General features: G+C 45.2%; 2 protein-coding genes across 2 annotated transcripts in view; one reads left to right on the plus strand and one right to left on the minus strand.

Moving 5' to 3' along the window:
- LOC141130685 (disintegrin and metalloproteinase domain-containing protein 10-like) overlaps positions 1-14762 on the plus strand; it is a 60033-nt gene extending 45271 nt beyond the window's left edge. The window contains exons 12-16 of the mRNA XM_073618155.1: positions 317-500; positions 2220-2319; positions 7454-7671; positions 9626-9722; positions 13517-14762. Coding sequence (XP_073474256.1) covers positions 317-500; positions 2220-2319; positions 7454-7671; positions 9626-9722; positions 13517-13650 — 733 coding nt within the window. The 3' untranslated portion in view covers positions 13651-14762. The remainder of the gene's footprint in view (positions 1-316; positions 501-2219; positions 2320-7453; positions 7672-9625; positions 9723-13516) is intronic.
- A 6156-nt stretch (positions 14763-20918) lies between these two features.
- LOC141130701 (olfactory receptor 5G9-like) lies at positions 20919-22166 on the minus strand. Its single transcript, XM_073618156.1, has one exon. The coding sequence runs from the start codon at positions 22164-22166 to the stop codon at positions 21231-21233; it is 936 nt and encodes a 311-aa protein (XP_073474257.1). The 3' UTR covers positions 20919-21230.
- Positions 22167-27847: the final 5681 nt, after the last annotated feature.

Consider the following 27847-nt stretch of genomic DNA (forward strand, 5'->3'; position numbering starts at 1 on the left):
AAGCCTGTATGATGATCCCTTCACGGAGCATCAAACACCGGTCCTTCCATCACCTAATAGATTCCTCTCACGGTGGTGTACCCGGGTTGAGCTTGACCGTTGATAGACTGACTGGATACTGTAACTGCGTAGTCATGCCCTGACGTACGTTTCGTTATTCCTTCGTCAGAGGGCATCTATGATGGCACATGGATGAACTTTTATTGTTTATTTTACTTTTCATATATGATTAAGTCCTTTGAATATTTGGACGGTTTCTATCATCGACTCTTCTTAAATGGATTTTGAGCGCTGCTAATGCTGGATCTCTCTTCAGTCCCAGCCAAGGACAATGCTGCAGCCAGCGGTGTGAAATCAAAGATAAAGGAGAGCGCTGTCGCGATGAGGCGGAATGCACTTTTGGGGACTTCTGCACAGGAGAGTCAGCCAAATGCCCCGCTCCCACCCCGAAGACCAACTACACCTTGTGCAAATACGGAACCAGAATATGCCTGAATGGGGTAATATTACAAAACGGTATTAGAAGTCATTTCTCTGGGTGTACCTCTATTGTATGAGTATACAGCACAGTGTCCTTGCGCTATGTACAGTGTGTATATAGTCTGTGTGTGTAGGCCTGCAAGCTTTGTAATCAGTGATACCTAAATGTTGCCCAACAATATACCATCATCCTAAGACTTAAACCCTCCGATGCCCCCCTCCCCCTCCAGTGATGTAACAAGCTCCATCGCCAATGCTGACATCTTATCCATTGCTTTGTCTGGGTTTAAGGTTATTCTGATTGGCCGGGAAGATGTACCTGACATGCATGTTCATCCATCCAGGTGTGCCACGAGTCTACACTGAGCTGTGCATGTGCATCATGGTGTACAGCCTACGGCATCTTGCGAGGAGGGAGGAGATACAAAAAAGAGACATTTGTTGCACGAATGTCAGAAAACATTTGTGGAAACTGAATGAAATGTTACTGTATGTTTTCCAGTAGATGAACTCCTGTATCGTTAGCTCCATCTAGTGGCCAAAATGCAGTATCATTTCTCCTTGAGGTATTTCAGAAGGCAATACCACATTTTGGCCACTGGATGGAACTAGTGATATAGGAGTTAATCTATCCTAAATCATACAGTGAAAATTAGTTTGATCAGCATGATCCAATTTTCTGACACTAATTTAACAATTTTTTTTTTTACACATACTGTATATACCCCTAGTATCTCTTTTCTGCGATGCATTTTTTTTCTTAATCTAAGCTAAGTTTTACTTTAACCTAAACCCAAAAGTGAGTAATTATCTCAACCCCCCCCCCCCCAGCTCCCACCACTAAAAAAATACACTATATAGTCAAAAGTATTGGGACGCCTGCCTTCACACACACATGAACTTTAATGCCATCCCAGTCTTAGTCTGTAGGGCTCAATATTGAGTTGGCCCCCCCTTTGCAGCTATAACATCTTCAACTCTTCTGGGAAGGCCGTCCACAAGGTTTAGGAGTGTGTCTATGGGAATGTTTGACCATTCTTCTAGAAGCGCATTTGTGAGGTCAGGCACTGATTTTGGACGAGAAGGCCTGGCTCACAGTCTCCGCTCTAATTCATCCCAAAGGTGTTCTATCGGGTTGGTCCATAAAGACATGGATGAGCGAGTTTGGAGTGGAGGAACTTGACTGGTCCGCACAGAGTCCTGACCTCAACCTGATAGAACACCTTTGTGATGAATTAATTCTCGTCCAACATCAGTGCCTGACCTCATAAATGCTCTTCTGGAAGAATGGTCAGACATTCCCATAGACACACTCCTAAACCTTGTGGACAGCCTTCCCAGAAGAGTTGAAGCTGTTATAGCTGCAAAGGGTGGGCCAACTCAATATTGAACCCTACGTACTGACTCCGCCTCCTGAAACTCCTCCTCTCCTCCTGTAGTTCAGAAGGCAGGCTCTGTGAAAGGTGTGACACAGCAGTGCCTACCCGCAGCGCATAGTGACTACGCGTCCCACAATTCAGGGAAGTAAATGTCACAAAAGTTATAAACTTCAGGAGTAATAGGAGAAGGTTGGAGATAATTGACATACAAGGTGGAAATGAATATAGGATGTTACAATCCGACCCTAGATAAGCTGTAACCTCCTTAGTGGATCAAAAAAGCTCTATGTGAAATTTTCATTTTGGGGCGGAGTTTATTGCCCACCAATGACTGTATTGTATCCTCTTTTTTTTTCTTAGGTGTGCAGCAAGTCTCTTTGTGTGAAATTCGGCTTGGAACAATGTGATTGTGCTACAGAGAACATGTATGAGATGTGCCAGCTGTGCTGCCAGATGCCAGGTAACCTACAAAGTGACTGGCAATGAAGCTGGCTACACTTTGCACCCTGATGAAGTCTCCTTTAACCTCTTCCATACCGCCCTCTGCACATTTACTGCGGCAAGGCGGCCCGGCTGCGTGAAATGACGTACCTGTAGGGCAGTGTTGCCAACCCCCCCCTCCCCCCGAAGTGAAATTTACTGGCAGGATGCCAAAATTTACAAAGGACACCAAGTTTTTAGCGGTGAAAATCATGAAAATGACTGACAGAGTCGCATTTTTTTACTGGCACTACAAAAAAGTACCTAAAAATTACAGTTTTCAGTGCTAAACAGTGCAAATATCAATATTTAAACTATAAACATGTAGCTAGTGTTATTAGTAATGTGTTTAGGTTAAACAAAAGTCAAAAAACATATTTCTCCATTCACATGAAGGTCGGGTTACTATAACCCAGCCAGCACAGAGTTCCCCCTTACATCAGAGTCTGCAGGATTCCCCCTTACAGTGAAAGGGAAATCTTATGTAAAGGGGAACACTGCAGATCATGATCTAAGGGGGGACTCTGATGTAAAGGGGTGGGGGCTCTGGTGACCAGAGACCACCTTATATCAGAGTCCACTGCATTCCCTTTACATCAGAGTTCCCACTGACATCAGGGTCTGCAGCATTGCCCTTGCACTGTAAGGGGCAATCCTGCAGACTCTGATGTAAAGGTGAATGAAAGGAACTCTGATGTGGGGGCACGCTGGTGACCAGAGACCACCTTCTGCAGAGTGAATAAACTAAGGTAAGGGGGGTTACTAATATAGGGGGGAACCTTTATATCAGTTTCCCCTTACATTATTGTATTCACTCCCCATTACATCAGCATACCCCCCCCCAGACTGGCCTGGCGGCGCTGTCACTGACTTCCTCTCAGGTGTACCGTGCAGGGCTCAGTCAGATGCCTCCAGCTTGGTGGTTCTGGTTTTATCCTATGGTCCCCTCTACACAGTTCACACACGTCTGACTCCTCCTGTGACCCCCATCCTGGTGGCACTCCCACTCATGACTCCTTTCCCGACTCCCCCTCAGAGACTGCAGACATGATACAGGAGATGGTCAGAGACTGCAGACATGATACAGGAGATGGTCAGAGACTGCAGACATGATACAGGAGATGGTCAGAGACTGCAGACTTGATGCAAGAGATGGTTAGAGGCTGCAGACATGATACAGGAGGCGGTCAGAGACTGCAGACTTGATGCAAGAGATGGTCAGAGGCTGCATACATGATACAGCAGATGGTTAGAGGCTGCAGACATGATACAGGAGATGGTCAGAGGCTGCAGACATGATACAGCAGATGGTTAGAGACTGCAGACATGATACAGCAGATGGTCAGAGACTGCAGACATGATACAGGAGATGGTCAGAGACTGCAGACTTGATGCAGGAGATGGTTAGAGGCTGCAGACATGATACAGGAGATGGTCAGAGACTGCAGACATGATACAAGAGATGGTCAGAGACTGCAGACATGATACAGATGATGGTTTAGAGGCTGCAGACATGATACAGGAGATGGTCAGAGACTGCAGACATGATACAGCAGATGGTCAGAGACTGCAGACATGATACAAGAGATGGTCAGAGACTGCAGACTTGATGCAGGAGATGGTTAGAGGCTGCAGACATGATACAGGAGATGGTCAGAGACTGCAGACATGATACAAGAGATGGTCAGAGACTGCAGACTTGATGCAGGAGATGGTTAGAGGCTGCAGACATGATACAGGAGGCGGTCAGAGACTGCAGACTTGATGCAAGAGATGGTCAGAGACTGCAGACATGATACAGGAGATGGTTAGAGGCTGCAGACATGATACAGGAGATGGTCAGAGGCTGCAGACATGATACAGGTGATGGTTTAGAGGCTGCAGACATGATATAGGTGATGGTTTAGAGGCTGCAGACATGATACAGGTGATGGTTTAGAGGCTGTGGACATGGTAGTTTCCTCCACTGTCCCCCTTCATATTACAATACCTCTCTCCACATCAGTCAGTGACAAATTCCGTCTTCTGTGACTGTGTCCCTTTCGTCTCTCCAGTCAAGCACATCAGTGTCCTCCTCTACCAGGCCGGCTTCAACCCCAGTAATGTCCTCCTGAGTCCTGCGGCTCCTCTCTGCATCGTTGTGCTCCCCCCCCCCACACGGCACTACCGAGAAGAACCAGAATGAGTGGCTTCCGTTTAAAAATGGCGCCAGGCGGCGACATTACGTTACTGCGCATGTCCGGCACATGCGCCATTGCATGTCCGGCCCGCAGCCATCTTTTTTATGGGCACCGCTGCCCACAACGGACATTTAAGGGCACCCCGAAAATGGGGTGAAATTTACGATCTACCTGGAAATTAACGGGTGGTTGGCAACACTGCTGTAGGGGGAGCCAATCAGCGGGTCTGGCGGATGTGATGTCCGCCGGCCACCCACGATCATTCCCCAGAGAGGAAGAACGGCAGTCTGCCTATGTAAACAGGGGAGGGGCAGGACGGAGCTACACAGACAAGCAGACACACTTTGTGAGTACCCTCCTGGAGGGAACTGGTTTTATAATTGTTTAATAAATCCCTGACGTTATTACGCTATGGAGTCTCCTTCTTTCTTTCTGAGCGAGGTGCAGATCATTTCCAACAGATCCTATATGAGCCCAGGAGTGGCTCTATTGCGTGTTTAGACACTGTTTAACCACTGTGTCACACGCTCAGAGGTGAGCGCGCGCATGAGCAATTGGGGGTCACTGGAGGGCACTGAAGCATGCCGTTATTTGCACACCATATAGGAAGAACATGAGGAATGCCTACTCTTTTGGACACTAATTTTTGCACTTTATATATTTTATATATTTTTTATTTTTTTATTAATCGATTTTAATTGAGTTGTTGGACACTGCATTATTTTTCAATCAACACCTGGATTTTCCACGTTTTGCATGTTGCATGTTGATATATTTATATATATATTTATTCACTCAGATGAATGGCACTGATTACTGCTTATAACATTTAATATTGAATATTTTTTACTGTGATTTATAGATTTTACGCTATTGCATATATTTATTTTGATTTTATTTTTATATCACGTTATTAATTTAATTTATTAAATTTAGATGAGGTAAGCGCCGGAGGACCGACTGGCAGACAGCAGAGGGGGTGGGGGGGTTTGAGTTGCCACGGGGAAGGGGGGGGGTTTGTTTGCCGCCCCCCCCCAAACAAAAAACCACCAGCCGCCACTGATCACTGGTCCCCAAAAAAGTGTCAGTTTGGGTCCGATTTGTCCGCCACAATGTCGCAGTCACGCTAAAAATCGCTGATTGCCGCCATTACTAGTAAAAAAAAATTATAACTACAAATTCCATAAAAATATCCCATCGTTTTGTAGATGCTGCGACTTTTGCGCAAACCAATCAATAAACGTTTATTGGGATTGTTTGGGATTGTTACCAAAAATATGTAACAGAATACATATTGGCCTAAACTGATGAAGAAATTCGATTTTTTTCAAATTTATTATTGGATGTTTTATAGCAAAAAGTAAAAAAAAAATTGTTTGTTTTTATTTTTTAAATTGTCGCTTTGTTTCTAGCACAAAAAAAAAATAAAATAAATAAAAACCGCAGAGGTGATCAAATACCACCAAAAGAAAGCTCTATTTGTGGGGAAAAAAAAAGGAATTTTATTTGAGTAAATTAGTGCATAACCGTGCAATTGTCAGTTAAAATAAAACAGCGCCGTATCGCAGAAAATGGCCTGGTCATTAAGGGGGTAAAACCTTCCGGTGGTTAACCCTTTTGAGACCAGTGGTTATAGATGCCTAGATCAGTGTTTTTCAATGGGAGTGCCGCGAAGAGTCTTCAGACCTGGGTCACACCTAACGCATTTTTTAGTTGCGTTTTCAGTTTTACAGAAACACACTACAGTCCATTTAACACGGTTTCCTATGGATGTACAGTAATACCTCGGTTTACGAGTAACGCGGTATACGAGCGTTTTGGAGGACGAGCAATGCGACTGCCTTCAAAAAAAAAAAGGATGAGGGACTTTTTATCTGCACTAAATGCAGATACAGCAGCCCATCTAAGTGAATCGGCTGCTGTGCCCACGCAACCGCCGACCGGCACCATCCGTATTGATGTGAACCTAGACCTAGACTAAGGGAGCCTGTGCCCACTGGTAAATGAGATGGATAAGGGGACTAGACATGCACTGCACTGACAAAAAATTTGTTCGTTTTAGTTTCATTCGTTTTTTTGCTTTTTTCGGAAATTCGGAACTCCGAAAATTCAGATTTTCGAATTTCCGAATTTCAAATTTTCAAATTTACGAATTTCTGGATTTTCGGATTTCCGAATTTTCGAATTTCCCAATTTTCACAATTTCCGTATTTCGAATTTCCAAATTTTCAATTTTCGTATTTTCAAATTTTTGAATTCCGGAAATTCGTAAAATCAAAAATTAGAAAATTTGAAAATCTGAAAAAAAGAAAGAAAATCAGTAAAATTCGAAATAATAACTAACTAATAATAATAACTATTAAATGATAGGTATTAGAATTTCCTTTCAAATTTGGCTGTTTGTGAACGTAACGTATTCTTTTAGATGCGACATTCGTTATTTCAGATAATTCGTAACTTTGGATAAATTCGTATTCGTTATGTTCACTAACAGCCAAATTTGAAAGGAAATTCCAATACCTATAATTTAATAGTTATTATTATTAGTTAGTTATTTTTTCGAATTTTACTGATTTTCTTTCTTTTTTTCAAATTTTCTAATTTTTGATTTTCCAAATTTTCAAATTCCGAAAATTCAGAAACTCGGAATTCGTTTCAGACTTTCGAGTTTTCGGATTTTCATTCTTTTGAATTATCAGATTTTCATTCTCCTTTTCGGATTTTCAAATTGGCGAATTTTCAAATTTCAGAAATTTCGAATTTCCGAAATTCGGAAATTTCGGAATTAACGAATTTGTCTAAATTCGTTATAACACCAATTCGGAACTAAACGAATTGCACATGTCTAAAGGGGACAATCCCCTACAGGTTGATGTCTTTATACCATAAATTGTGACCATTATCTTATGGCTCCGTATCGCTCTTATCTAACAGGTGACCCGTCCTCCTGCAAAAGTACGAAATCTCCAGAGCTGTCCCACCTCTTCAATAGGGCCGTAATAATCCTTTCGCCAGGGGCACCTTGTGGACAGAGGCAAGGCTACTGTGATAAATTCCATGTCTGCCGCTTTGTTGATGCCGATGGGCCGATAGCCAGACTGAAGAATTCCTTCCTGAGAGTGATAGAGCGGGACCCGGCAGCGTGGATGAAGGTAAGCTCTTCTACATACATATAATGGCCAAAACGGGACAATTATAGATGTAATAGGTTCAGAAATTGCCATTTCTCTAGTAGCACTGTCCCCCCAAAAAAGTGTTATGTATCATGTGTATTAGGTGGGCACAGATTTTAAGGGTCTCATTTAAAGAGGAAATGTAGCCCCCCAATGTAGTGGTCCCATCTCTCTTCTCCCATGCCGCCATCTTTGATGTGCAGAAGATCTTTGCCCGTTCTTTAGGACCTGGCAGGGACCTGAGGCACATCTGCGCACGTGGGAGGGAGGTTTCTCTTGCATGTGGTATCTGGGACCTTCACACTTCTAATGTCTGTGTTGGAAGTCTCCTTAGATGCTGTGAGTGACTCTCCCGGGTCTCAAGGACCCGTACCGCATGTTTGTATGTACAGAATCCTGCGTCTGTTAGCAAAACTGCCTCCTGGGGTGTGTTACATGGATATGCCAGGAGACAGCGGGGAACGCTTGGTCATTCTTACCTAGGTGAGAAGAAGTAAGTGCTGCCGTGTGGCACTAAAAAAGGTCCAAAACCATTTAAAAAATAAGGTATTCTTCAACTGTGGGGATGGGGGGGACAGCCTCCCCCCAATAAACACAGTTTACTATGCTTCAGTTATGAATGAATACAGTGAATGATTGGTACCGATCACTCATCGTGTTCATTTAGGACAGTAAGGGGATGGTAAAATATGACATATTTACCGGAACCTTTCCCCACTCTCCATCCTGAAGGATCCTATTGTGTGCTTGCAGCTGCCGGTAGGAGAGAGAGAGGTAGGAGAGGAGGGAAGCCAGCAGCACTGAGGGGGGGGGGGGGGGGGGTTAGAGAGGAACACAGGGGGGCCTCGGCAGCAGGGGGAAACATATAGTGCACATGGAGGGTGATATGTGTGGTGGGCAATTACTGGAACTGATCCCATGCCTGGTTCTCTCTGCAGCAGCTGAAAGCCAGTGTGAGGGAGAGGGAGAGAAGCTGGATTTAAGCTGCTGTAGAGAGAACCATACAGGGGATCCTGTATGGCGCCGATCTCCCTCCTTGCCAACATTTGATTCCCCCTGCTATCTGGGCCTCCCTGCTGGCCCAGGCCCTGTACAGGAGGACCTGTGGTCAGGGCCATCTTTTATAGTGATTGGACCCATGGCCAACATTTTCTTGGGCCCTCCCAAATCCCCTTATTAACTATTTGCGGGCAGTGCGGGCTCAAGGGGCAGCTGCTTTGGAGCCCCACAACAATGAATGGACCCAGAGCAGCTGCCCCTATTGCCTTGTCTTAAAGACGGCCCTGCCTAATGGTACCCCTTATTCATCCCACCCTTGCATTGGGATGTCTCCCGCACTGCAAGGATTAAATGCTTAGTTTTTGCTCTAGGGTACCATTAAAAAAGCAGTTTTACCCACCTTATCCCTTGCCTGCCCTCCCAGGCTCTTCCTTTCTGTGAAACCACCCAAACATAGCAGCTTCTCTTTGATACTCCATCGCTCACACTCTGACATCACCATGTACAATGCAGGACCAGCAGTCCTGAGTTCTGAGTAAGGATGCCAAGGGTGCGCCTACAACCCAGAGGATGGAAAGAAAGAAGAGAGCGCCTCCATCTGGGCAGTGAGGGATAAGGTAAAAAAAAAAAAAAAAAACTTACACAGGTGTATAGGCACCCCGTGTGAGAGCGCTGATTGGTCCAATGCTGGCACATGGATTAAGTCACATGACTCCTCCATACTCAGAAGTACCAGATAATTGCTTCGGATTCTGGGGCTGAATGAAGTGTGTGGGGGGGGGGGAGTAAAGGAAAGGTGAATATGTGCAGAGGAAGAATGCTGGTGGTGGTGGGGTGGGGGTTAAAGAGAACCTGTTGTTTTGCCTTGGATGAGGACTGTACAGGTTTGTTGATATTTGTACATTTGTAATCGTTGCCTAAATTCTTTTCGCAGACACGCTGGTGGGCCGTACTCCTAATTATATTATCCTTGGCTGCTTTTATGGCTGGAACCATTCTGATTTTTGGCAGGACGCTTGACTCAAAAATAGGTATATATATATATATATATATATTTTTTTTTTTTTTTTAAAACAAAGAAGCTGCACGTACATACAACAATCTGCCTGCATGCCCCTACTGATTTAGTTGCCGCCACCCCCCCCCACCCTTATACACTTTCTGAAAGAGAAAACATATACTAATGTGGCGGACAATCTGATGCTAACAGACACTGGCTGGGGGGGGGGGGGGGGGACACACTGACTAACGGACATTGAGGTCATTGTGACACTAGAACAGTGATAATACTGTACACTGTCACTGTACTAATAACACTGGCTGGGTGACAGGGCAATCAAAGGTTTAACTGTGGAGGGCACTTGAGGGGTTTAACAAGGGTATGTGTGCTGCTTGTACCCACACAGAATATGGCCGGCTTCTCTCTCTGAACGAAAAGAGCTCTGGGAGGGAGAGAAACCGGACAGATCCTGTGTGTTCTGTTTACAAAAAACACACTGATCTGTGCTCTGATTGGCCACAGCTGATCAGCAGGTATACAGCCAAAATCGTTGGCTGTAATCTGCTGCCCGACTCGTGCTGTGGCCAATCACACCAATCACAACAACAAAAAATCAACCGGGCCCGAAAACCAGGAGGTAAGCCGCGACGTACCCATACGCTGCTTAGCCTGGAGCTGCCACCCGCCCACCCGCAAGTAAATGTACTGTAGGTGGGCGGCAAGTGGTTTATGGCAGATTCTGTTGAAGATATATTGATAGAACACGAGGCAGCTGTGGACCAGGTTTGGTGCTGGCCTTACCCAGACTTGGCACCTCCAAGGTCATTTCCCACTTGGATACATATGCTCATCTGCCACTTTATTAGGTACACCTTGCTAGTACCGGGTTGGACCCTCTTTTGCCTTTAGAGCTGCCTTTATTCTTGGTGGCGTAGATTCAACAAGGTGTTGGAAACATTCCTCAGAGCTTTTGGTCCATAGTGACATGATGGCATCACGCAGTTGCTGCAAATTTGTCGGCTGCACATCCATGATGCAAATATGAGATGTGGTGACTGTGGAGGCCATTGGAGTGCAGTGACCTCATTGTCCAGTGGTGAGATGATTGGAGCTTTGTGACATGGTGCATTATCCTGCTGGAAGGAGCCATCAGAAGATGGGTAGACTGTAGTCATAAAGGGATGGACATGGTCTGCAACAATACTCAGGTATTCATTGGTACTAAGGGGCCCAAAGTGTACCAAGAAAATATCCCCCACCCCATTACACCCCCACCACCAGCCTGAACCGTTGATACAAGGCAGGATGGATCCATGTTTACACCAAATTCTGACCCCACCATCTGAATGTTGCAGCTGAAATCCAGACTCATCAGACCAGGCAGCGTTTTCCCAATCTTCTATTGTCAAGTTTCGGTGATCCTGTGTGAATTGTAGCCTCAGTTTCCTGTTCTTAGCTGACTGAAGTGATCTGATTCAAGGTTGGAGGTGTTGTGTTTTCAGAGATGGTATTCTGCATACCTTGGGTGTAACGAGGGGTTATTTGAGTTACTGTTGCCTTTCTATCATCTGGAACCAGTCTGCCCATCAGGGCTGGACTGGGATAAAAATTTGGTCCTGGACTTCATCCAGACCGGCCCACTTTATTTGTGCAAACAAGCACAAAAACAGTATATAAACTATACGCAATTGTGCAAAAAAACATAAGTAGCATAACATAAGGAGTCCTCACTAACCTCTTTTACTATTTCACTTATTCTCCTCTGTATTTTTCTCATCTTTCTCACATCACTGTGTGAAGTTGAGGGCGAACCAAGAAAGCCATTACTTTGACAGGCTGTCACTGAAACCAGCCCACTGAGCCATCGGCCCACCGGGAAACTCCCTGTAGTCCCGATGGCCAGTACAGGCCTGCTGCCCATTCTCCTCTGACCTCTGATATAAACAAGGCATTTTCCTCCACACAACTGCCGCTCACTTGATATTTTCTCTTTTTCCCACCATTCTCTGTAAACCCGAGAGATGGTTGTGCGTGAAAATCCCAGAAATGCTCAGACCGGCTCGTCTGGCACCAACAGCCATGCCATGTTCAAAGTCACTTAAATCACCTTTCTTCCCCGTTCTGATGCTCAGTTTGAACTTCAACAAGTCATCTTCACCACATCTAGATGCCTAAATGCAGTTGCCGCCATGTGATTGGCTGATTAGCAATTTGTGTTACCAAGCAATTGAATAGGTCTACCTAATAAAGTGGCCGGTGAGTGTAGGCCTGGGTTATGTGGGTGGCTAAGGGTTTGAGTTTTGAATAGATAATAGTAATTAGTTATGGTGAGAGTGGTGTGTGCTAACAGGCACGTTCGAAAAGTGGTAGGTGTTAAAGAACTTTTTCAATGGTATATTTTTAAAGATCAAAAGGGACCAAAAAGTGAAGTTCATTGTTGGGGTTTACTATATAAACAGCGCCTTGAAAAAGTATTCATACCCCTTGAAATTTTCCACATTTTGTCATGTTACAATCAATTTTCAAGTCTTGCCACAGATTCTCAATTTGATTTAGGTCTGAACTTTGACTGGGTCATTCTAACACATGAATATGCTTTGATCTAAACCTTTCCATTGTAGCTCTGGCTGTATGTTTAGGGTCGTTGTCCTGCTGGAAGGTGAACCTCCGCCCCAGTCTCAAGTCTTTTGCAGACTCTAACAGGTTTTCTTCTAAGATTGTCCTGTATTTGGCTCCATCCATCTTCCCATCAACTCTGACCAGCTTCCCTGTCCCTGCTGAAGAAAAGCATCCCCACAACATGATGCTGCCACCACCATGTTTCACAGTGGGGATGGTGTGTTCAGGGTGATGTGCAGTGTTAGTTTTCCGCCACACATAGCGTTTTGCTTTTAGACCAAAAAGTTCAATTTTGGTCTCATCTGACCAGAGCACCTTCTTCCACATGTTTGCCGTGTCCTCCACATGGCTTCTCACAAACTGCAAACAGGACTTCTTATGACTTTCTTTCACCAATGTCTTTCTTCTTGCCACTCTTCCATAAAGGTCAGATTTGTGGAGAACACGACTAATAGTTGTCCTGTGGACAGATTCTCCCACCTGAGCTGTGGATCTCTGCAGCTCCTCCAGAGTTACCATGGGCCTCTTGGTTGCTTCTCTGATGAATGCTCTCCTTGCCCGGCCTGTCAGTTTAGGTGGACGGCCATGTCTTGGTAGGTTTACAGTTGTGTCATACTTTTACCATTTTCAGATGATGGATTGAACAGAGCTCCGTGAGATGTTCAAAGCTTGGGATATGTTTTTTATAACCAAACCCTGCTTTACACTTCTCCACAAATTTATCCCTGACCTGTCTGGTGTGTTCCTTGGCCTTCATGATGCTGTTTGTTCACTAAGGTTCTCTAACAAACCTCTGAGGGTTTCACAGAACAGCTGTATTTATACTGAGATTAAATTACACACAGGTGGACTCTATTTACTAATTAGGTGACATCTGAAGGCAAATGGTTGCACTAGATTTTAGTTGGGGGGTTTCAGAGTAAAGGGGGGCTTAATACAAATGTACCCCACACTTTTCACCTATTTATTTGTAAAAAAACATTGAAAACCATTTATAATTTTCCTTACACTTCACAATTATGTGCCACTTTGTGTTGGTCTATCACATAAAATCCCAATAAAATACATTTACGTTTTTGGTTGTAACATGACAACATGTGGAAAATTTCAAGGGGGTACGAATACTTTTTCAAGGAACTGTGACATTTTTGTGACATTTATGGACGTAAGCTGCCCAAATAAGACCTAATATCTCATCTCTTCCAGCGATAAAAGAAAATAAGACATCAGTAAAAGTGAAACAAAATCGACCCAGTACCCGCCGCAGGGAAGTCGTCTACTGGGAAAAAGAAGCGTTCTCTATGACAGAAGCGTATAGCCTGACCGAGACACGATTGTGACACTGAATCCAGAGGGATCCCGACTCCGAGAGATCACCCGAAGCTGGAGAGACACCGAGGGGGGGATCACTGCCATATCTTGGGTGATGATGAAATCTGCAATCATGGATGACATTTGCAAGTTTTGTTCAGGAAAAAGGGGCATTACTGGCTACAATTTTCTTTAAAAAAAAATATGAGATTTGTGTTATTTTTAGTTCAGGAAATAGAGAAAAATGATACATACTAAAGGTCAAAATTGTTCATTTCGATTGTAAAGTGTAAAATGTGTGCTTTCCCCTTCATGGTCCTTCTTCGGTGTCTAGTCCAAGGTCCCTTTGCTTGAGTGGTATCTCCACACTGTGGCACCATATTGTCAGTAGAGATTCTTCCTGGACCCTATCATGGGTTGACATCCACTCAGACATTTATGGCTCGTCCTTTACAAAATTCTGAATAGGAACCACCGCAAAAAAAAAAATATATATAAAAAAAAAAAAATGCTTTTTCTCTGCTTCTGGTTTCAGCTGCTCAATATTTTTTTTCAAACTTAAATTTGCACGTTAATGCCGCGTACACACGATCGGACATTCCGACAACAAAATCCATGGATTTTATTTCCGACACATGTTGGCTCAAACTTGTCTTGCATACACACGGTCGCACAAATCTTGTCGGAAATTCCGATCGCCGAGAACGCGGTGACATACAACACGTACGACGAGCCGAGAAAAATGAAGTTCAATAGCCAGTGCGGCTCTTCTGCTTGATTCTGAGCATGCGTGGAACTTTGTGTGTCGGAATTGTGTACACACGATTTGAATCTCCGACAACGGATTTTGTTGTGGGAAAATTTGAGAACCAGCTCTCAAGTTTTTGTTGTCGGAAATTCCGACAAAAAATGAGCCTACAATACACGGTCGGAATTTCCAGACAACAAGCTCCCATCGAACGTTTGTTGCTGGAATGTCCGATCGTGTGTACGCGGCATTAGACTTATTTTGTGTTACATGTGTCTGCCATGTGTCAAGCATGAGTGCTGGTTGTATATGGACGGCCGGCACTAATTTAGGAGGTAAGGTGTTCTATTAATAACCACTTTCCGCCCGCCCACAGTACATTTAACATGAAAATTTTTTTTTTTTTAACCACTTCAGTACCAGGCACTTTCATCCCCTTCCTGCCCAGGCCAGTTTTCAGCTTTTATCGCCGCTTTGAATTGCATGCAACACCCTACCCATATGACATTTTTATCATTTTGAGACAGATAGAACTTTCTTTTTGTGGTATTTAATCACCACAGTTTTTAAATTTTTTTTGCTGAACAAACAAAAAAAGACCAAATATTAAAAAAAAATACAAAAAAATGTTTTTCTTAGTTTTTGTTATAAGTAATAAGTAATTTTTCTCCTTCACTGATGTGCACTGATGAGGCTGCACTGATGGGCACTGATAAGGCGGCACTGATGTGCACTAATGAGGCTGCACTGATATGCGGCACTGATACACAACACTGATGTGCACTGGTGAGGCTGCACTGATATGCGGCACTGATACACAACACTGATGTGCACTGATGAAGCTGCACTGATAGGCGGCACTGATACACAACACTGATGTGCACTGGTGAGGCTGCACTGATATGTGGCACTGATACACAACACTGATGTGCACTGGTGAGGCTGCACTGATATGCGGCACTGATACACAACACTGATGTGCACTAATGAGGCTGCACTGATATGCGGCACTGATACACAACACTGATGTGCACTGATGAGGCTGCACTGATAGGCGGCACTGATACACAACACTGATGGGCACTGATGAGGCTACACTGATAGGCGGCATTGATAAGCAGCACTTATAGGTGGAACTGATACGCAGAACTGATGGGCACTGATAGGCAGTACTAATGGGCAATGATGAGGCTGCACTGATATGTGGCACTGATAGGTGGCATTGATACACGGCACTGATAGGCGGCACTGATGAGGCTGCACTGATATGCAGCACTGATAGGTGGCATTGATACACGGCACTGATAGGCAGCACTGGTGGGCACTGATGAGGCTGCACTGATATGCGGCACTGATAGGTGGCATTGATACATGGCACTGATAGGCGGCACTGATGGGCACTGATGAGGCTGCACTGATACACGGCACTGATAGGTGGCACTGATAGGCGGCACTGATGAGGCTGCACTGATATGTGGCACTGATAGGTGGCATTGATACACGGCACTGATAGGCGGCACTGATGAGGCTGCACTGATATGCGGCACTGATAGGTGGCATTGATACACGGCACTGATAGGCGGCACTGATGGGCACTGATGAGGCTGCACTGATATGCGGCACTGATAGGTGGCATTGATACACGGCACTGATAGGCAGCACCGATGAGGCTGCACTGATATGTGGCATTGATAGGTGCCATTGATAGGCAGCACTGATGGGCACTGATAGGCTGCACTGATATGCGGCACTGATAGGCGGCATTGATACATGGCACTGATACGCAGCACTGATGGGCACTAATAGGGCTGCACTGATAATCAGGGCACTAGTGATAAGTGCCCTGATACCAGTGTCAATGTCCCTTAGGAATTGCTGGTTACCGGATCTCCTCTCCTCATGCTGTGACAGCGTGTATGTATTGGCAGGAAAGGGGTGAAAGTGTCCGGTATTGAGATGGTTAAGGGAATAGACTACTGGATTCAATAAGGATTTTAGAACACAGGAGTGTATAAAAGAGATAAAATCCATACTTGCCAAATGTCCCGATTTTCCCGGGACATTCCCGGTATTTAGACCCTTTTCCCGATTTAATCGTTTCCCGGGAGATGTCCCGGGAAATTTGTTTTTTCCCGATTTTCACCGCCGAGGCTAGAGGTCTGCGACCGGCGGAGTGTCCGCCGGCCGCCATTTTCAAGAAGACGGTAGAAGTAGGCTGGCCAGATGGCTACCATAGAGATTGAGCTGCGGTGCCGCCCACCCCCCGGCCCGCCCCACCCCGCTGCCAGTCTCTGTGACTTGTTATGGAAAGGGGCGGGGGATGGGCGGAGCCACAGCTCAATCTCTATTGTAACCATGCGGCTCCGCTTGACCAACTTTGGGGCCATATAGCCTGTATGTCACAGAGGGGGGCTGTATAGTCTGGATGTCATGGGGGGGGCAGTCTGGATGTCACAGGGGGGCTGTATAGCCTGGATGTCACGGGGGGGCCAGTCTGGATGTCACCGGGGAGGGCCGTATAGTCTGGATGTCACGGGGGGGCCACTCTGGATGTCACCGGGGAGGGCCGTATAGTCTGGATGTCACGGGGGGGCCAGTCTGGATGTCACCGGAGAGGGCCATATAGTCTGGATGTCACGGGGGGGCCAGTCTGCATGTCACCGGGGAGGGCCGTATAGTCTGGATGTCACGGGGGGGGGGGCAGTCTGGATGTCACGGGGGGGCTGTATAGTCTGGATGTCACGGGGGGGCCAGTCTGGATGTCACCGGGGAGGGCCGTATAGTCTGGATGTCACGGGGGGGCCAGTCTGGATGTCACCGGAGAGGGCCGTATAGTCTGAATGTCACGGGGGGGCAGTCTGGATGTCACTGGGGGGCTGTATAGTGTGGATGTCACTGGGGGGCTGTATAGTCTGGATGTCACGGGGGGCTGTATAGTCTGGACGTCACAGGGGGGTCTTATAGTCTGAATGTCGGGGGGGGGGCTGTATAGTCTGGATGTCATGGGGGGGTCGTATAGTTTGAATGTCACAGGGGGGCTGTATAGTCTGGATGTCACGGGGGGAGCAGTCTGTATGTCACGGGGGGGTCGTATAGTCTGAATGTCACGGGGGGGGACCTGTCTGGATGTCACGGGGAGGGCTGTATAGTCTGGATGTCACAGGGGGGGACCTGTCTGGATGTCACGGGGAGGGCTGTATAGTCTGGATGTCACAGGGGGGGACCTGTCTGGATGTCACGGGGAGGGCTGTATAGTCTGGATGTCACGGGGGGGGGCTGTATAGTCTTGATGTCACGGTGGGGGGGGTCGTATAGTCTGAATGTCACGGGGGGGCTGTATAGTCTGAATGTCACGGGGGGGCTGTATAACCTGGATGTCACGGGGGGGCTGTATAGTCTAGATGTCACGGGGGGGCTGTATAGTCTGGATGTCACAGGGGGGTGCAGTCTGGATGTCACGGGGGGGAAGTCTGGATGTCACAGAGGGGCACCAGATGTAAGGAGGAGTGATGGGGACACAGATGTAAGGAGGACTGATGGGGACACCACGACATGTAAGGAGGACTGATGGGGACACAGATGTAAGAAGGACTGATGGGGACACGGATGTAAGGAGGACTGATGGGGACACGGATGTAAGAAGGACTGATGGGGACACAGATGTAAAGAGGACTGATGGGGACACAGATGTAAGGAGGACTGATGGGGACACAGATGTAAAGAGGACTGATGGGGACACCATGGGCATGTAAGGAGGACTGATGGGGACACAGATGTAAGGAGGACTGATGGGGACACCACGGGCATGTAAGGAGGAATTGATGGGGACACAGATGTAAGGAGGACTGATGGGGACACAGATGTAACGAGGACTGATGGGGACACAGATGTATGGAGGACTGATGGGGACACAGATGTAACGAGGACTGATGGGGACACAGATGTATGGAGGACTGATGGGGACACAGATGTAAGGAGGACTGATGGGGACACAGATGTAACGAGGACTGATGGGGACACAGGTGTAAAGAGGACTGATGGGGACACCATGGGCATGTAAGGAGGACTGATGGGGACACAGATGTAAGGAGGACTGATGGGGACACCACAAGCATGTAAGGAGGACTGATGGGGACACCATGGGCATGTAAGGAGCACTGATGGGGACACAGATGTAAGGAGGACTGATGGGGACACAGATGTAAGGAGGACTGATGGGGACACCATGACATGTAAGGAGGACTGATGGGGACACAGATGTAAGGAGGACTGATGGGGACACAGATGTAAGGAGGACTGATGGAGACACAGATGTGAGGAAGGCTCCGCTGATGGGGCACCTGATGTAAGGAGGGGCTCTGCTGGGGACACCTGATGGCATCTGGTGGCAGGCAACGTGGCAGGTGACATGCTCAGGGCTCCCACTGATTCTGCATTATGGTGAGTTGAATGATTTCATTTTATATTACAATGTAATAATAGAAATAATGCGCTTCAATCATCCTGACACCATAACAATCATGGTGCCGGGATGATTGAAGTGCTAACAACAGGTGTTTGGAGTATCTTTATCTGCTGATTGTTAAAATCTGGAATACACATATTTCTATTGTGGTGTAGGATCTGGGGCTGCTGTCCCTCCATCCCTGTCCCCTCCTCCCTCTGCCCCCCTTCCCCCCTATTCCTCTCCATCCCTCATTCATCTCAGACTGTAAACACACCCCTTTGAGCCACGCCCATTTAAGCCACGCCCACTTTTCCTTGTAAACCACGCCCATTTTTCTGCGCGCCGCATTTTTTATTTTAGCTATGTCACGCCCACAAATTCATGCCCCGCCCCTAATTATAATGCGACTCCGCCTACAGCCAAAAAAGTGTCCCTAAAAATATTTTTACAATGTTGGCAACTATGTAAAATTTTGTTAACATTAAGAGCTTGGTTTTACGAAGGGTTGCCATACAGAATGAAGACAGGTACAGGGACACCACAGCCAAATGGGAGCAGAAAGTTGAGAAGTCCTTCTGTCTGCCTTCCTCTGACTTTATTTTGAGGATGGTGAGAATTATGGAAGTGTAAGACACCATGAGGATAAGAAGCGGGAAGAAGGAGACAAGGATGGTTAAAGAAAACACTAACAATTTTATTATGGAAACATCTGAGCAAGACAAGTCCAGGAAGGGAGCCAGATCGCGGGCAGGAACAGTCACCCAGATCCTGCACTCAGGTCTGTATTAACAAGTCCTTGAGAATTTGGATTCCTCGATCCAGTGTCAGGCAGACATTTCATTAGTGGACTCTTCAGACTGGATACCAGGTGCAACTCTCCTTCTTTAGCTTCGAAATAAGCCCCCCAGCTTAGCATAGCTGCGACCTAGATGAGGGGATCTATGATTTCCTCCAGGTAGATCTCATCAGGGCTTTTTTTACTGAGAGAATAGGTGCAGGAACTCCCCTCTTTTGAGTCACCCCTTGTCTCCACCCCCTACCGACCTCCGAGTACCATCCCTTGGTTCCACCTTCTACCCACTCCCGAGTACCGCCCCTTGCCTCCGCCCCCTACCCACCTCCGAGTACCATCCCTTGTCTCCGCCCCCTACCCACCTCCGAGTACCATCTCTTGGTTCCACCTCCTACCCACCTCCCAGTACCATCCCTTGGTTCCATCTCCTACCCAGCCCCAAGTACCACCCCTTGTCTCTGCCCCCTACCCACCTCTAAGTACTATCCCTTGGATCCACCTCCTACCCACCTCCCAGTACCACCCTTTTTACAGAATACAGAACCAAGTATTACTTTCTGGTGTTAAGTAATTTGTATGCAATTTGTTAATGATAACAAAAAAAAGCAGTAAAATAGATCCTCCAGCAGACAGCAACAATATACGCCACCCCAGCAACAATAGATCCCATCTCAGCCACACTAGATCCCCCCCAGCAATATCAGATCCACCCAGGGAAAATAGACCCCACCCCAGCAACAATAGACTGCACCCCATCAACAATAGATCCCCCAGCAATAATAGATCCCCCCAGCAACAATATATCCACCTAGCAACAAAAGACCCCACCCCGGAAACAACAGATCCACCAAAAAATAATAGACCCCACCCACAACAACGGATCACCCACACAACATTATACCCCGCCAGTAACAATGGGCCCCCTGTTACAAAATACCACCTCACCAACAATAGACCAATTCCAGCAAAAATAGACCCCAGCAGCAATAACAGATCATCCAGGAGCAAGCAACAATAGACCTCTCCATCAACAGTAGATCCCTCCCTGCAACAACTGACCCCTCAGCAATATAAGACGCCCCTCTAGCAACAATAGACCTTCATGGAAAAATAGATCCCCCAGCAGCCAGCATCAGAGACTCTCCAGCACCCCCTTGCCATTACATTCATGCAGTGCTAGAGATGCCAGAAACTGCGTTCCCACACGTTCCTGCTGAAAAAAAAAAGTCCTCTTCTGAAAGGCTGCCTACCTCTGAATTATAGGCTTACCGGCTAAAATGTAATTATATAATTTTGCTCAACCAGTTTAGTGACTCAGGTTCCCCTGCTAGGCAGCACAGCCAGGTGCCTGATCTCCAACACAATACAACTTGGTCAAGGACCTTCCCCCAGTCTACTGAATGCACATCGAAGGACTAACAGTACATATCCCATTTGGAGTCTTGCAATACAGGAAACTAGATTAAAGAGAAAAAGCAAACTGCATTTGAAAAAACATTTAATATATTTTAATTAATATAAAATTGGATTAAATTATGTTTTTATTTTGTTTTATCTGTTTTTATTTGGGCTTTGAACACCAGTGTTTGAAGCCTTAATTATCAGAGGGGCAGGTCATAGGTCATTTGGGTGTTGTTTTTCTTAGAACTTTTGCAACCGCTCTGCCAATCTCCTGGTTCTTAAGGGAATAGATCACTGGATTCAGGAATGGCGTTACGATGGTGTATAAGAGAGATAAAATCTTGTTAACATTTAGAGACTGTTTCTTTGAGGGGACACCATACAGAATGAAGAGAGTTCCATAGTACAAGGACACCACAGCCAGGTGGGAGCTACAGGTTGAGAAGGCCTTCCTTCTACCGTTCTCTGACTTTATCCTGAGGATGGTTTGAATAATAGAAGTATAAGACACCGTGATGAAGAGAAACGGGAAGAAGGTGACGAGGAACGAGAAGGAGAATGCCAACAGTTTGACTGTAGAAACGTCTGAGCAAGCCAAGTCCAGGAAAGGAGCCAGATCGCAGAAGAAGTGGTCAATGGTGTTCAGGTGACAGAAGCGTAGCTTGGATAGACATGTCGCCACTGGGAATGTGGGAGCAAAACCGACCATCCAGGAGAAAATTATGAGGTTTCGACAAAGTTCAGAGGTCATGATGGAAGGGTATCTTAAAGGTTTACAAATAGCAAGATAACGGTCATAAGACATGGCAGTCAGAAGTAAGCACTGCAACGTGGTCAGAGAACCAAATATGTAGAACTGAAGAATACAGCTGGAGACCGCGATATTTCCCCGTGTCGTCCACAGTATTCGTAGCATGTTGGGTACAATGTCAGAAGTTATTAGCACATCTGATAAAGAGAGATTGCTTAGAAAGAAATACATGGGCGTGTGGAGGTGACTAACTGCCGGTACCAAACTAAATATAAAAACATTTCCATTGAAAATTACAATGTAAATTAAAAGTAAACTGGTGAAAAGAACGATTCTGAGCTTGTGAAGGCTTTGAAAGCCAATAAGAACAAATTCAGCAACTACCGTCTGGTTGAGGTCATTCATTTTGCTGAAAAACAAGTGCAAAAATGTAAAAAAAAAACTATTTTAAGTGTGTTGAGCTTTCTATAAAAGAACCATAGGCATGCGCACAGAGTTTGTTGGATGTGCCTGGGCATTGTTTCCTGCATCCCAAAAAATGCCTGATGCCAGTCACAAATGATGTAATTGTGGGCCGGGAACACACCTGGCCATTTTAATTATGGAAGTTTTTTTTTTTGTAATCAAAATTTTTTATTTCCAGTTTATAAGTACAACGATCCATACATCATAAAAAAAAACCTACGTTCACCAAAATCACAAACAAAGACTTTACAATTACATTACATCCTTCCACAAATACACCCACCTATCCCAAAAAAACAAACAAAAAAAGAACAAAACCCAAAAACCCCAATTTCCCCTTTCCCTTCCCTAAATTCTTCTCCTCCTCCCCCCTCCATTTCAGTACTGACCAGGGGTATCTCCATTGCTTCTGTGAAAAAAAAAAAAAAAAAAGAATTAACAAATAAATAAATTATTTTTTTTTCCCTTTTTCTTCCTTTCCCTTCTCTTTCCTTAGTTTATAGTGTTAGTGTATTTATCAATTAACTTATAATTAGTGTAAGAGACCCTTATTGGCCAAACTATCCAAAAAAGTGTACTTATCAATTAACACTCGTGTAATATATGAGGCTTTTTATGGCCTAATTCTTCCAAATTGAACCCATGTGAGAGAAAAAAGAAAAAATTTAAATTAAATTTTATTGAATTTCCCCCCACACCATAAGTCTGGGGTACCCCGATCAGCACCTACTTCATGGAGGAGGGGGGGAGAGAAGGGAAAAAAAAACAAACCCCCCCCCCCACACACACACACCAAAAACCCCCCATGTGAAGGATCAGCGTGTTGATATCAGTGCTTCATTTTCAAAGTCAATCTCTATTGTTATACATATTCGTGATGACTGTACCATATCCTCTCTCTCCTGATCTTACACCTTTGAGCTTATGGATGTGGAATGTGGAATAAGTTGATATAATCATCTTTTTAATTTGTGTATTTGTCAATACCTGCTCCAGTTCCCTCTCCCATTCCCTAACAAAATATGGGATTGTCCCTTCCTGCCCACTAAGAATCACTCTATACATTTGTGATAGCATGTGTCTAGAGTCCGACATTTGTATACATTGCCTTTCAAATATAGTGAGTGAATTCAGGGGTCTTATTAAAGGCTTTATTTTATTGAAAAAACTCCCTATTTGACGATATTTCCACTCCACCAGATGTATCGTCCCAAGTCTTGACACCACTTCTGTCAAGGACAAAAGGACTCCACTCGGGGCAAACCTGCCACATGTGGTGTCCCCATCCCGACCCCATGCCCCCAGATACCCCATCTCCTCCCCCTGAGGGAACCAAGGGAATCTCTCCAGAGGAGCCAGAGGGGATATCGGTGGGGCATATTTACCTCTCTTATTCAACCTGTCCCACACCTCCAGCGAGTTCGGTGTTAACGGTGACGCCCACTGGGAAAGCCCTCTTAATGAGCTCTGAATCCAATGTGCTCCTGCCAGATTCCTCCCTGTCATTGACTTTTCTACTTGGACCCATAGTTTATTCTGTGCGTCATGGCACCAATTCAGAATCCGAACTAATGTCATGGCCTTATAGTTTAATGCTATATCTGGTAATCCCAGGCCCCTCTCAGCCTTATTCCTTCGCAGGATGTCATAGGCCAATCTAGGTCTTTTATCATTCCATACAAAGGCCATAAACAACCTACGTATTTGTCTGAAAAGGGTCTCTGGTATCTTAATTGGTACTGTATACAGTGTATAAATTAATTTGGGTAATATACTCATCTTTATGGCACTAATTCTCCCAAACCAAGTTAAATATTGGCCCTTCCACTTCTTTAGATCTTCTATTAACTCTGTCAATAGTGAGCCGTTATTAAGTTCATATAACAATTTCTGGTCTGCACTAATATGTACCCCCAGATATACCACAGTCTCTATTCCAGACAAATGGGTATGTATGTCGCAATAGCATTTCTAATGCTGCTGGAACATGACTGGGAAGAATAATCGACTTCTCAAAATTAATTTTAAAATTAGATAGAATACCAAATTTATGTACTTCCACCATAAGTGCAGCTATAGATGTCTGTGGAGCAGAGAGAAAAAAAAGAAGATCATCCGCATATGCTGCTACCTTATGTTCCACAGGGCCAATACACGTCCCAGTTATCTCCCTGTTATTCCTGATTTTACGTAGGAATGGCTCCAATGTTATCGCAAATATTAAGGAAGATAATGGGCACCCTTGCCTCGTGCCGTTTCGTATATTAAAGCATTCTGACAGTGTGCCGTTTACCTTGATCCTTGCTCTTGGTTCTGCATACAGAGACATTATCCATCCCATCATTCGTTCCCCCAGGCTTATCCCCCTCAATACTTCTCTCATAAAGCCCCAATTCACCCTGTCAGACGCTTTTTCGGCGTCCATTGACAGCATGATCCTTGGGGCCCTATCTGTGCCAAACTGCATCCAATGGAAAACGTGAAGCACACGGATGGTATTATCCCTCGCCTCACGTCCCCTCATGAACCCAGTCTGGTCCAGATGAACTAAATCCCCAATGTGCTCTTGAAGCCTCAAGGCCAAGATCTTTGCTAACAGTTTGGTGTCCGAGTTGAGTAGGGAGATAGGCCTGTAGTTTGCTCAAATTTGGGGGTCTTTCTCCCCTTTGGCAATACCGTTATATACGCCAAAAGGGCTTCTGGCGGTAGTGGATTAGCTGCATTAATTGAATTGAAATAATTACAGAGTGGTACTACCAATACTGGAAGAAATGTTTTATAATATAAAATCGTCAGCCCATCTGGCCCTGGGCTCTTTCCTAATGGCAAGGTTGCTATCACCCTACTCAATTCCTCCGCTGTAATTGGGCGTTCAATTTCATCTATAATTGTTTTAGATAGCGTGGGCATTGATACTTCTTTAATGTAATCCCATATCTCTTTCCTACCATCTGTCTCTCTATCCCCTACTATCGATGTGTCTGTCTTGGGAATATTATATAACGCCTCGTAAAATCTCCCAAATTCTGCCGCTATGGCTTTAGTTTCAACCACCTTCTTACCCTGAACTAATAGACTATGAACATGTCTAGAGTCTTGTTGTTTTTTAAGTTGTTTAGCCAATAGCCGCCCACACTTATTCCCTTGTTCATACGCCCTATTCACAAAGAACCTAATTTTATTTTTTACTCTTCGCTCTAGGCACTGTGAGAGCTCTGCTCGTAAGCTCTCCAAGTGTCTACTATCTACAGGGTCGAAATTTTTCTTATGTTTCACTTCCAATACATTAATTTTCTCTAGTAATTCCTTTATTTCTCTTTTACCTTCTTTCTTTATATATGATCCATAGGCTATCAATTCCCCTCTTACAACTGTTTTATGAGCCTCCCACACCGCTTGCTCTGACACTTCCCCTGTCTCATTTATTTCAAAATATTCTTTAATTTTAATACCTAGTTCCTCCACTATTTCCTCCTTGTCCAATAGTGACTCATTCAAGCGCCATGTTCGCTCTAAGTGACCCATTTGAATTGGACAAAAAGTCAGGGTTATTGGGCATGATCTGACATAGTTATGGATTCAATTGTACTCGTGAGGACGTTCTCCAAATAAAACTGATCTACCAAGAACAGGTCCAACCGAGAGTACATATCATGTGTTTTAGAGTAGTAGCTAAAATCCTTAATTCCTGTATGCGGTACGCCAGCTATCTACAAGATGTTGAGAACTTAAAAGTTGCTTAACCTGCTTTAAAGCCCAAAAGGACAGTGCAGTTCTACCTGTTGATGTATCCATACTTGGATCCAGCCCCAGATTAAAATCCCCGCCCACCATTAGACATCCTTCTCTAAATTCTTCCAATTTTCTAAAAGTTCTAACCAGAAAATTGACAGACCCTTCATTTGGTGCATAAATCGATGCAAACGTATATCGTACGCCATGCAGTGTGCCCTTCACAAAAAGAAATCGTCCCTCAGGATCACTCTGTAAGGACTCTGTTTTCCATGGGCATGACTTTTTAAAAGCAATTGTGACCCCTCTTGCCCTTGCAATTGGTGACACTGCATGGTACCATTGATTCATTATGTTCTGAGGTAGATTAGGAATGGAGCTACCCCTAAAATGTGTCTCTTGTAAAAAGACTACGTCTGCTCCGTGATGTTGCAATTCCACCCAGAGGCGCCCTCTCTTATTCGGTGAGCACAACCCCCTTACATTGTATGATATAATTTTCAATATGGCAGCCATTCTTTAAATTATCCTTACGGGCTCCCAGTACCAGTCCGTTGATACTGTCTCCATGACCCTGCTTACTCTAGCTTCCTTACCCCTCATCCTACCTACCCAATTACCACTAAAACACACAACATTAAAAACAAAATAGAAAAAAAAAGAAAAACTTTTCATATATACCGTAAAAAAAACCTTACATAATCCTCTTCCACACCAAAACCCCCCCCCCTGGAGTATATCTACTAATCGTGGAGGGGGCCTGTGCAAATAAACACCCATTATGCACCGGTCACCTCCCTTCCCTGCTTTTAGCAGGTTAACTAATCCCCTCAATCAGGACTGGCCTATTGACCAAAAAATGGTCCCCATTTCCCACATGCGCCCTCGTTCTCCCCTCCTCCCTGGTATTTACTTGCAATTCCTTTCCTTGGTGACTAAATCTAAATGACCTTATCACTTCCATATGGAGAAAAAAAAAACAAAAAAAAAACAAAGTCCATACAGATCCCCTCCTCTACTTAGTCCATTTGTCAACTATCTAAGTCTTCTTTGAGCGGCCTTTGCCGGAACTTCTTGTCAACGCTCAGGCCGCTGTAGGAGGGGTCCTGAGAAATGTATTCTCCAGTCTGTAAAGTCCACCATAGGAAGGTCCAATTTTCCCACAAATGATTCTAGGTCATCTTTAGTACGCAATATTGCTGTTCTCCCATTCCTGGAGGCTGTCAAACTAAATGGGTACCCCCACCGGTATTTAATCTCTGCTGCACGTAGGGTTTCTAACAGAGGTCGGACTGACCGACGCTGATAAAGAGCCCGACGTGATATATCTGGGTACAATGCTATATTTGAACCATCAAACAGAATCACAGGCTTACTACTAGAGGTCGACCGATATGGGTTTTTCTCTGGCCGATGCCGATGCCGATATTTAGAAATCTCGGTGGCCGATGGCCGATATGTGATGCTGATTTTTTTGGGCCGATATATTAGGCCGATTTTTTTTTTTCCTTCATCTCATCAAATTTAACAGTTAGACCCCTTTCACACTGGGGCGTTTTTCAGGCGCTTTTGGGCTAAAAATAGCGCCTGTAAAGTGCCTGTAAAACGGCTCCCCTGCAGTCTCAGTGTGAAAGCCCGAGTACTTTCACACTGAGGTGATGCGCTGGCAGGATGTTAAAAAAAGTCCTGCAAGCAGCATCTTTGGAGCGGTGTATACCACCACTCCTGCCCATTGAAATGAATGCGCACCGCTGCCAAAGCGCCTGCAAAGCGTTTCGGCAGCGGCGCTTCAGGGGCGCATTTAACACCTTCCTCGGCTGCTAGCTGGGTTATAAGCTCCCCGCTAGCAGCCGAATAGCGCCGCTAAAATGACGGTAAAGCGCCGCTAA

Source organism: Aquarana catesbeiana, linkage group LG01, assembly GCF_042186555.1.
Source record: "Aquarana catesbeiana isolate 2022-GZ linkage group LG01, ASM4218655v1, whole genome shotgun sequence".
Classification (NCBI taxonomy): Eukaryota; Metazoa; Chordata; class Amphibia; order Anura; family Ranidae; genus Aquarana; species Aquarana catesbeiana.

Bases quoted from the DNA above. Each gene is read 5' to 3' on its own strand.
- LOC141130701 (XM_073618156.1), bottom strand. From the start codon at position 22,166: ATGAATGACCTCAACCAGACGGTAGTTGCTGAATTTGTTCTTATTGGC.